This window comes from Bos indicus, chromosome 18 (genome assembly GCF_029378745.1).
Source record: "Bos indicus isolate NIAB-ARS_2022 breed Sahiwal x Tharparkar chromosome 18, NIAB-ARS_B.indTharparkar_mat_pri_1.0, whole genome shotgun sequence".
NCBI classification, from domain to species: domain Eukaryota; kingdom Metazoa; phylum Chordata; class Mammalia; order Artiodactyla; family Bovidae; genus Bos; species Bos indicus.
The window spans coordinates 19,241,434-19,252,833 of record NC_091777.1 but is presented as its reverse complement, the minus strand read 5'-3'; the positions used below and the strand labels follow the sequence as shown (position 1 = coordinate 19,252,833).

Here is an 11,400-nt window from a genome sequence, read left to right as displayed (position 1 = left end):
GAAGTAAATTCACTGGGTATATGGACAAAATTGTTCTGTACATTGTTTATTTTCCAATTTACTTTGAGAAATTTCTGGGATGCTATTTAACAGGATTATACTTTATTGTTTTTTTAAAAAAGAACATTTCCAGTAAAAATGTAAGAGGTGAACAGAAGAAACGAAGCTGGAGTGGGCAGTCTGGTTTTACCAGCCAGTTGCCTACAGACTGCTGAGCAACTCTTCACCCGAAACGAAGCTTGTAATTATCCCGAAGCAAACAATCCAGGATTTTCCCCACCACCAGTCAGGTTCCCAGCAAGTCCTTGCCATTGGACTGCCAGTTCTGCCCCCTGGGTGAGCAGGGATTCTGAACACACGCTTTGGTTGCACTTGATTATTAACCCTGCTTCTCTCTGTTCTTCGGAGAACCTAACATTTTCATTACTCTATTGTCTGTGTAATCTGCTCCACTGAACATGGTGACTCAATTTCTTAGTACAGCAAGCACAACCTTTTATATTAAAGCAAAGGATAAAACCGTGCCGGTACTTGCCAACATCCAAATTCAAAGGAGTCAGTTCCCATAGTCTTACAATGGCCATGGGGAGGCCAAAAGGGTATCTTTGGCTATGATATGTGTGCTCAGTCACATCTGACTCTGCAACCCTTTGTGCTATAGCCCGTCAGGCTCCGCTGTCTATGGGATGTTTCAGGCAAGAATATTGGAGTGGGCTGCCATTTCCTCCTCCGGGGGATCTTCCCGACCCAGGGGTTGAAACTACATCTCCTGCATTGCAGGTGGATTCTTTACCTGCTGAGCCATCGGGGAAGCTAGGACATGGGCAAGAGGGAAAAAGAAAAGCATCTTCAAGCTTCTACCACTCCTCTGCTGGCATTAAAAAAAATGAAAACCCACAGAAATACTATCTGTACATATACAAGACAACCTCTTAGCAGTGCAAACTGGGCTGTCCTTAGAATTACAAAGTAATTTTTTACAGTAACTATTCAAGTCTTACATAAAGGCTCATACCAGAGGTTTTGAAGATAAATCAAAGCACAAAGCCTTTATTGAATTGCAGATTGTGAATAATAAACCCAATGGTAAGCACTGGGGGCAGATGTGTGTAGAAATGCAATTTATAAAATTTTTAAGGCAAACAATTCACATCTTTGAAGAAGTCGTCGTTAGCTTAAAAAAGAAAAAAGCTTCCAGATGTGCAATTCACTCATAGCATTGTTAACTGGTGCCCAGTGATAAGACCTCAGGAAATGTCGAGATTTCATAAATCATTTGTATCAAATCTCATTTTCTGGTAAATTCCTTAGTGCCTCTGCAGCGGTAACTAGACAAGATGATTCAAACCTCCAGCACCTCACAGGAATCCGCATTTCTTAACACAGAAGGCAATGCTAATCAAAGAAGGAAATAAATAAAAGGTTATTAAAAATAAACATAGGTTCATCAAACTGCTAAATACATGTTTCTATGTATGTTCCACTAAAAAAGGTTTATCTCAACAGTCTTTCACATTTCATATCTAGAAACTACACTAGCTGCCACCTAACTTCTCATCTTTAACACCACGTTGACGAGATGGTGCTTTTTAGTCCTGAGTATAGTGTGAAGACTCTGATATTTATAACAAGTCTTTGAAATGTTTCATAATTACAGGACTTTCAAAAGACTTGACTTTGGAAATTTCAGCATGTAAAAACCAGAGAGAGGTGATCTTAAATTTTAATAGAGATTATGTTTAGGGACAAAGAAACACACAACATAAACTGCAACCAAATATAAAAGTAGTATGAAATGATTTAGAAACAGCTATGAATTGCACAGAACCCAAGCGGAAAGGTGAAGATAAACTGAAACTCCAAGAACGTGGCTGATACCCACAAATCTCATTCTCTTTAGAAGGGATGGTGGACTAATCCATGAGACAAGGACTGAATTTCACCTAGTTACTGGTTTTAGAGTGTGCTTCTCCTGGGCCTCTTTCATCTCCCCTCCCACACACCCCAGCAGTGCGTAAGGACCAGCTTGTTTCATAATCTCTTGTTACCAAAAGCATCTTTAAGAAAAAACAACACTTCTAACAAATTCTCCCAGACTGCTTCCGTGGTGCAGACCTTCCCTGTAATCAGGACACGGAGAAGCTGCTGCAATGAAGCCACGACTGTGTGGAACCAAAAGGACTTAAATTAAAACGCAAAACATAAGATGATGTGCGAGTACCATGTGCGAGTACCAATCAACATGTTCGCTGAAATACACGGAATAAGAGAACACCTGATTTCCCTGTTAGCATCTGTTCCTACTGACATGGCTAACGTTTCTCTCAGAAAATCCAGGAAGCACCTCACGTTTTCAGTCGTCAAAGAGGATGCGCTATCTCTGTCGCTCTGGTTCAGCTGCTTTCTGAAGTGTTACCTCCTTCAGGCGAGCAGAATGTGGACTGGGCTAAACTTAAATTTAGTAAGGCACACACTCAAGTAGAAAATGTAAAGCCAAATACTCAGGGGAAAAAAAAACCCAACCTGACACAAGTACAACAAACATTAGCAGGGTAGCAGTTTATTAGCCAAAAATTCTCCTTAAATATTTCACTCTGGATAGCCAACAGATCAGCAGCCTTTCCAAGGAACTGCTCACATGTATCTCTGCTCTCACTTCAGTACTACATCATTCTCTACACATTTCACCACATGAACTACGTCACTGATGACCATCAGGATAAACCATAACTAAGAAATATAACTTGCCCACTCAGGTTTAACAGTCATTTATTGAATACGCTGCTCACAAAATACCATATGAGAATGTGGCTTTCCACTAACTCAAACAGTTAATGAGAGTAAGAACTGATAGATAAGCATGCACTCTTCTGATTATTTATTTGACATTTAAATACTTATCACAGCAAAACTGGGGGTATCTCTTTTTATACTTTACCATTTAATGTTTGAAAAGTTAACTGACAAGCAACTAATTTCCTATCAACAATCTAGAGTTAGTGACTGAAACTCTTAAGAACTCAACAGCATGTGGTTTAACTCAAGGAACTGACTGGTTTCAAGCTTCAGATCAATGTTAAAATTGGGAAGGTATGCCATGAACAATAAAAACATCAGCAAAACTTATTAACAATACCCTATGATGGTGATTCCCAGGGATTTCTACAGAGCAACCTAAGAAATTACATCCTCGTCACTAGAGAGGTCTTTGCAATGAATACATGTCCAGTAATACAGTCCTGTAGCTCAGAGCCGTCATACTCTCTTGTGACTCACCTACAGCTCAGAGTCCCCAAACAGTAGTCCATAGGTTAAGGGAAATACAGTGTACACACACGGTAACATGGGGAAGGGAACAAAAAGAAAACACATGGAGATATGAGACTCCAGCAGAAAAAAAAAAAAGACTATTAACATGCTCTCCCTACCACATGTTGCTCTGTGAAGACTTTATCCAGGAATATGTGGAGCCAAAGCAGATAACCTAAATATTAATGAGAGGCTCAAAATCCAAGTAAAACACTCAAATCAGAACGAACATATAATAATATGGTCAACTGTTAAAAGACTGGAAGGCAACAGTAGACCCCACAGGTCAAAGCTAGATTTGCAAGCCATGTGCAGCATCTCCAAACAAATCCAAGACACTAAAAACTGGGCACCTTCAGAAGAAAAAAAATGCATTTACCCTTATCATCAAAGCATAACCGCTCAGACTTTGCGCTGACGGACCCCTCTTTGACACATCAGCGCCTCTAAAAACCAGTATTGATAAGCTTATTATGACTTTTTAAGGAGTTTCCACACCAGCCACGTACACATACGTGACCGCCAGAGAAATGTCACCACAGTAAGGCAGAATTTGAAAGGTCCCTCTCTACAAGTACTAGCACAGGAAGGTTATGACCCATGGATATGGATGGACTGTAGTATCTAAATGGCACGTTTCCGACATAGTCACAAAATCTTTAGAGAAAGTATTTAAACTCAAAAAATAAAAAAAGACAGGAGTCAAATACAGAGATGAAATGTACAAAACAAATGAGCAGGCAAACTAAAAGTTCTTGAAAGTATTTTACTTCAGGTTGAAAAATGAACAGCTTCCACACTGTTCATTGCAAGATACACAGTATTCACGAATACAATGCTGGTCATTTGAGGAAATGTACACACCTCAATTTCTCCTTCATGCTTTTCTTTTAGAAAGATACTGTTTACCAAAAAGAAACGTCAGCAGTACAGGAAAAACTATTTTCCCAATAAATTTACGAAAACCTAAGATTCCCAATGGAATCAAGATTATCTTCCCGCTACCACCACCTTAATATAATCACATGCTTATTGGAACACTAATATCTGCACCCTAAGAGTACATTTACTTTCAACAATGAAGGTGATTCTTGAAAACAAAACAAAACAAAACTTCAGTGTGGTAAATGTAACATGGGTCTCTGCAAGTATTAAGTGTCTGAAATAGGCAGCTAATACTGGATTTAATATTGTTTTATAAATAATTGTTCCCTTAGCAGTAAACATAAGTCTACACATTCACAATAATCCTAGAAAATAAATACTGTGATTATGCACAATATGTTATGACAAACTAGTTTCAAAAAAACAAAAGCTCAACATCTTGATAAAAATTCTGATCAGAATAAAATGTGACTCTAAAATTTCAAACATTGTCAAAATAACATCACATTTAAAATCTTCCACGCTTTACACAAGCATTATGAATTTCCAGTTTTGGAACACATTTTTCCATTGTGAATTAAAATATGAACATATTGAAAACTGTTAATTTCAGTGATGACATCAGTTTTGGTCTTATTTTAGCATTATTTTCTTTATAAAAAGTTGCACTAAGTGTCCATTAACGGTCTGGTTGGTCTTCAGTATTTCATAAACGTATATAAAAGAAATTCCTAAAAGCCAATAATAGTACTTTATATGTATATATATATATATATATAAAAGAATCTCATCTCAGAAATGGCTGTAATTAACAGAGCCACAGACACTGATGCTAAACATAAAAGCGTTCACCTTGAAAGAAAGCATTTTCAGAAATACCACTTACATTCTATTAAGTATTTCCAACTGAGTTTCAAACTCAACACGTGATGAATAACAGAATGATACATCTCATTTGCACTCAAAACTGACCACAACCAAAATTTACAGTATGATTGAAACAAGCCAATGTTTAAAAAAGTTTTAATTAAAGATAACAATTCCATGAAAGGAGAGGATAAAGAATGGGATGACAAGAAGTATTTGGTCTTAATAAGGCAATACAAAATAGATCCATTATCAAAGACCATTTAATTTTTAAAGATCAACAATACCAAAAGCATAAAGTGGAGTTTAAGAAAATAGTTTTTTATAAGTATGATTTAATTAAAGCTGTTTACAGTTATTCTCTCCCACAGTTGTTAAGCATGAATTTAAAAAAGAATAAGAGATGAGAAAAACAAGCACACGCAGCACACAGGGTTAGAGGAGCCAGCATGCAAAGTCTGTGGAACTCGAGGTTTCACTGCAACAGGAATGGGACCAGATGCGGGTGGCCTTTTTTTTTTTTCCCTATTAGGAAGAAAAAAAAAAAAAAAAAAGACTGCAAAGGAAACAAACACGAAGTCATGTAACTGCCCACTGCCCAAGACGACAGCACTATAGAAAACAGTTGCAAGTTAATTCTTAGAGATGACTAGAGATTTTTCAGTGTTTACACAAAAGTACATAGTACATTTTTTTTTCTTTTTTTACAAAATAAAATAAACGTCATTTGCCACCATAACCTTTTCTTTAGAGGAAAATTTTTGCAGCAGGTCACGAGGGTTCTATTAAGTCATTTCAATGCTGAGGAAACAAATTTGAGTAATAGAACTAATCACTTCCCTATAGATGGATGTTAAGATGACAATTCAGATTATTTTTCAAACTAATCCTGAGAAAAATCTGTTTACAATTTAAACAGTAATGTTATGTAAAAAGTATTAACAAATCCACTATTACAAATATCAATTTCCTATATGGTCATCTATATATACACACAATAAAATGGTAAATATATGCAAAAATATTAAAAAAAAAAAAACATGCACAGATCACTTTCCCCTTTGAAATTTGGACTTCCTATATGATACCTGTGTTTTCCTTCCCCACCCCATCCTCTGAAATTTTCTTGTGTCTATCACCCTACCCACACTGAATACTATCCCCTATAACTCTGCATAAAGCCAATGAGAAATAGATTTATTTTACATTCAAGCTTTAAATCTTAAAATGACCCTGTTATAGCATATGACTTATCAAATGAGCAGCCTTTTTTTTCCCCCTTTTTTGCTTGCTTTTTGTTTTTGCAGTTGTCAGTCTTCATGATCCATTCCGTGGCGAGCTGGGAAAAAACGCAGTTGCTAAATCAACGTCTGAACAGGGTAAGGCTCCCGAATGTCTCCCAGGAGTCCCTATCCAACTGTCCTTCGCGTGAGATCATTGCACACAGAAGACAGTCCGTCGCACGACGCCGACTATCTACAAAGGTCTGAGAGGGGGGCGTCCCTCTTGTGTTTCCTCTTTTTGCCATGGTAATACTGATTATTTGATTTCCCTTGATGTTGTTTGTTTGTCATCAAGGAACCATGGCTTGTTTGGGTAGTACCTTGGAAGCCTTTGCTGGAAGAACGAAAGAGCCTTGTTGATCCGTGCTGCAGAGAAGGAAAGCGGTCAGAAAGACATCAGTATTGCGATTCAACACAGCGCTTGTAAGACCTCCCTTGGGAGTTTTCATAATTAGGAACACACTGACTTATCTAATAGGCAGAAAACCATGCTAAGGGGTTAACTCTCTGGGGCTTACATAATTTTTTAATGGAAATATGAAAAAACATAAGACCACTTCTTAACAGAGTACATGGAATTTAAGTTTTTCTTAAGGAACCTATCGATCAATACATCACATAATAGATGGCATTACTGGAAGAAGCTGTTAATTAGATATGCAGATGTGTTGCCAGGTCAGGGGTCACCACGGCTAGCCACTCTTTTCTGGCTATCACACGTCACTTCAATGGCCATTTCTAAATGAGTCTGTGCTTGGTGCACATGCACACATGTGTAAAGCTGTACAGATAAAGTGGATTCTGTGAGTTAAGTCAGACATGTGGTGACTGACTTAACGGTCAATCTCTACTGTCAAGGGGCCTTCCCCAGGGTCCCTGATGTACTGGAGAGGGCGTGATGGCCTTAGGCCAGAGTCCAGTATGAAATGGCTTCTTCCCCTCATGTTGATTCATTACTCAAGATGAATAAAATTTTAGGCACCTAAAAAGCTTACAAGAGTGTCTCTGTGGCCTTTTTAAGTCAAAGCTAAAGCTAATCAGCTGACCATGGCTGACTGCAACTGGGTATTGAATTTTAAAATAAAAAAGGATATGTTCTTCTCAGATTGTGCAACATAGCAGGGAGGTCATGCCAAAATTTCATGTGAGTTTACTTCAGGTACAACTGAAACTTTTTATAACTTGAAGCAAATATTTGTATGTTGTATATCTGTAGTAAGGTGTTGGCTAGACCAGACATCTTATAAAGAAGCACCAGTTGCTAGATTTCCACAAAGGTTTATGTTACATGGGATAATCGGGACACCCTGTTACTAGAAGCACTGTCATGCTCTGGAACCTCTTAGAATAAAATACATTTGTTCTTTAACCTAGGGCTTTCTTCAAAGCCATAATGTGTGTGTATACACATGTGCACGTGTATATGCATGTACAAAACTCTAGGTATTCCACACTCAACACTGACAATTAAAAACACAAGCTGCACACACCTGGGACTTGTTGGTGCTGTTGGGTGTGTTAGTGGTCTGGGTGCTCTGCATCTTCCCGCCTGTCTGAGAGGACTCCAAGGACACGTCCTGCGACCCTACCCGGTTCCCAGTGGACGGACGGCAGAGCAGCTGTTTCGGGGTTTTGCATGGTGTCGCGTCGGAATCCTAACACAAGTCACGTGAGTTATAACGTGACAAGTAATGATTTAGACGTTCAACATTAAGAAAGGAAAACAACTTCAGCTAAGCACTCTCTGGACTAAGTCTGAACATCTGTGAGTTAAAGGAAGCACACTGAGGAATTTATAAAATTAACTGCTTAAGTTCTCCTCCAAAGGTTTAAAGTGGCTTATTTTATCAGAGAGTTTCTGTTCATTGTTAAATCCACTGACCACGCCTGACCCTGTTAATCGGCCTTGAAGGAGCTCCCAGAGGTCCAAGCTTATCCGCATTCTTATTTACAGAAAAGGAACCACGGTATTGTGGAGCGAGCATGGTGAAGAGTGAGCGCCTACGTGCAGTGCCTGAGTCAATGTCTTCAACCAAATACACAACAATCACTTCACAAGATTCACTCTCTGAGAGCGATGACAACTCAGTGCTCCCTCCAAAAAAACATGCCGAGTAGACCGGACTTCCCAGAGACGCCGGGCCGAGCCCCACCCGTCTGTGGGCTGCCTGGGCCGTGACTGCTCCTCTCCCCAAGTCTGCCCTGGCCCTCGCACTCTGCCCAGCAGCTCAGAGACACACACTCTCAGTCCCTAGAGCTCCCTCTCATGGCGTCTCTGCTTCCGCCCCTGTGTCTGTGACAGCCAGCTCAGCACTCTGTCCTCCAGGGCTCTGCTCTAGGAACCAGAACAGCACACAAGCAGATTCCGCATGTGAGAATTTATGACTCCATGATGATAAATGGTCGTCAACAACAAAAAACTGTCTTTTTCACATTGAGCTTATTTTTTGTCATGTATACTTATAAAAGTCAATAAAGGCCATTTTAGATTTCAATTTTAAACAAACTCAAAAGTAACTCTGATGAGGATAAGTAATGTAGGTAGGTATAACTGATACTAGAAAATTCTATGAGGATAAGAGACAAAGTAGATTAGGGGTTTCCAGGGCATGGTGGAGAGAAGAAATTAGGGGCTACTAAAAGGTTTCTTTTGGGGTGATGGAAATGTCCTGGAATTAGATAGTGGTGAGGGCTATACAATACTATAAATATCCCCCCCAAAAAAAGCCACTTAAATTGTACATTTATAAATGGTGATTGAGGGGGTATATATATTTATATCCCACTTTTATAAAATTTTGAAGGACAAAACTAATTGATGGTATTAGAAAAATCCTAACAGTGGTTACCTCTGACGGTAAGATTGGGGATTGACTAGAAAACATCTGGGGAGATGTTAATAGTCAACATCTTGTTAGGATTTTGGGTTACACATGTGTAAGCATTTGTTAAATGTATAATTAAGATTTCCTTACATGTTAATTTTATATACAAAGAAAAAACGACAAACATTGAACTGTGGGTAATGACAAGCACAGGAGGGTACTTTGTAGGAAGTATCCTAACATCTGTGCAACTTTGAAATGTGGTAAAGAATAAGATGAATTAGTAAATGAATGGATAGCTCTGTGTAAGCCAGTATAATGTTAATGACAGAGGCTAGTGGTAGTGTATACGGATGTTCACTAAAATTCTTTCCCTTTCTGTTGTATGCTTGAAAATTTTAACACAATGTTGAGAAAAAGTACAATCATTAAAGTTATTAAAATTTCTGAGGAACAAATAAGAAAATGAGTTAGCCATGGCTCTCTAGATAGAATTATCCCAGCAATAGAACCCCTAGGGGCTAGGTGTAGAAAACCATGTCTTCATACTTACAACATCACTAGAGCTGGACTGTGTGGCTGAAGAGGAAGACACTGGACCTGATGAAGAGTTTGAAGAGTGTTTACTAATAGATTCCGAAGTTTTACTTCTACATTTTCCAAGGGCTTCATTTTCTTCAGATAGATTATTATTACATTTATCTAACTGCTGAGTATCTACTATCAAGGTAACACCATTTCCTGAAAGAGTGGCAAAAGATTGGAAAACGTTTCTTCCCATTAAGCACACACAACACAGAAAAGCCTCTAATACTCAATCGATCAATGAAAAACTCTTACCGTTGCATGAAGGCTCGGGCCTATTCTGCAAGCCCCACTGCTTTGATATCCAATCTCTATATGTGGCAACTTCATCTGTTACTCTAATTATTCTACCTAATATGCTGCAAGTGTTAAAAAAAAAAAAAAAAAGAACGAAGGTACATTAATTCGAAGATAAGAAGTCGCAAACAATTTTGACGCAATGGGCTGATTTTAGTGAAACTTTTACCTCTCTGTCTCATTGTTGGGATAGTACTTTGCTATTGGTGATACAGCATGACTCAGGACAACGTAGGCATAATCAAAGGCCTGTTTCACCTGCATGGCCCCATATGAACTCCTTCCAACATCATTACCTTCAAAAGAAATATATACATAACATATTAAAATTTACTGTGGCTTAATATGAACTGAAAGTTCACGAGCCCTCTTCTGGGAGAGCAAGGGCAATCACTGTCCTCAGAATATGAGCCGCTAGTTGGCCCCACAGCTCCCCAGGCTCTAAACGTGTAGATCATGCATAAATATGTCATTATGGCATATAAATTGCCTGAATGTCTTCTGGCCCAACAGGGACTAGCCCTTACACAGTTATGAAAATAAAAGAAGCAACTGCCTATTTTCTCCTAAGAGTGAAACAAAAACAAAACTAAATTAGAAATACCTATTTTTTTGCTTGTTAGCTTTATAAACCTCTCCTGCACTACATAATGAGCTCCTAAAAAGCAAGGACCATCTTACTGAAAAAATCCTTTGTGTCCTTTACGTAGAGCTGGCTTTCAAAGAACATTTACTCAATGAATAATCTATTACTGTTTATAAGATGGTTCATTCAGCCAGAAAAGGGCTCCTAGGAAACTATTCTTTTAACTTTTTTTCCTTACTTATTTTCAAAGTCAATACGTGCATGCGTGCTAAGTCACTTCAGTCGTGTCTGACTCTTTGCGACCCTGTGGACTGTAACCCTTTAGGCTCCCCTGTCCACAGGATTTTTCCAGGCAAGAATACTGGAGTGGGTTGTCATGCCCTCTTCCAGGGGATCTTCCTGACCCAGGGATCGAACCTGGGTCTCTTAAGTCTCCTTCATAGGCAGGTGGGTTCTTTACCACTAGCGCCACCCTGGAAGCCTCTCTCTCTATATATATATATTATATATATGTATGTATATTCAAAGTCAACACATTAAAGCTAATGACTAAAAGCATTTCTACTGACGTCCAATAATGCAGAATCTAAATATTTCACAATTATACCAGGAAAAAATATTGTCCAGAAAAATTAGAATACAAGCAAGCAACATAGAGCTTCATGAAAAGAGGAGGAATTAATTTTCCACTCACTTTCAAGCCAACATAAAGCTGGAAAAAGCACACTATGCAAAATTAAAGAAGGAAGAAGGGTCCAAAAGG

At 38.6% G+C, this 11,400-nt stretch overlaps 1 protein-coding gene across 7 annotated transcripts in view; it reads right to left on the bottom strand.

The window, feature by feature from the left end:
* Positions 1-1,021: 1,021 nt before the first annotated feature.
* The window catches only part of TENT4B (terminal nucleotidyltransferase 4B), a 73,766-nt gene continuing 63,387 nt past the window's right edge, over positions 1,022-11,400 (bottom strand). For 2 of the 7 annotated variants that reach the window (XM_070770532.1, XM_070770531.1), the window contains 5 exons: positions 10,221-10,347; positions 10,010-10,113; positions 9,723-9,910; positions 7,835-7,999; positions 4,062-6,710 (listed from right to left, as the gene is read on the bottom strand). In XM_070770532.1, the coding sequence (XP_070626633.1) occupies positions 6,534-6,710; positions 7,835-7,999; positions 9,723-9,910; positions 10,010-10,113; positions 10,221-10,347 (761 nt within the window). In that variant the 3' untranslated portion in view covers positions 4,062-6,533. Of the gene's footprint in view, positions 1,396-4,061; positions 6,711-7,834; positions 8,000-9,722; positions 9,911-10,009; positions 10,114-10,220; positions 10,348-11,400 lie in introns of those variants that run through there. The other 5 variants (XM_070770533.1, XM_070770538.1, XM_070770537.1 and 2 more) reach the window with 5 other exon arrangements.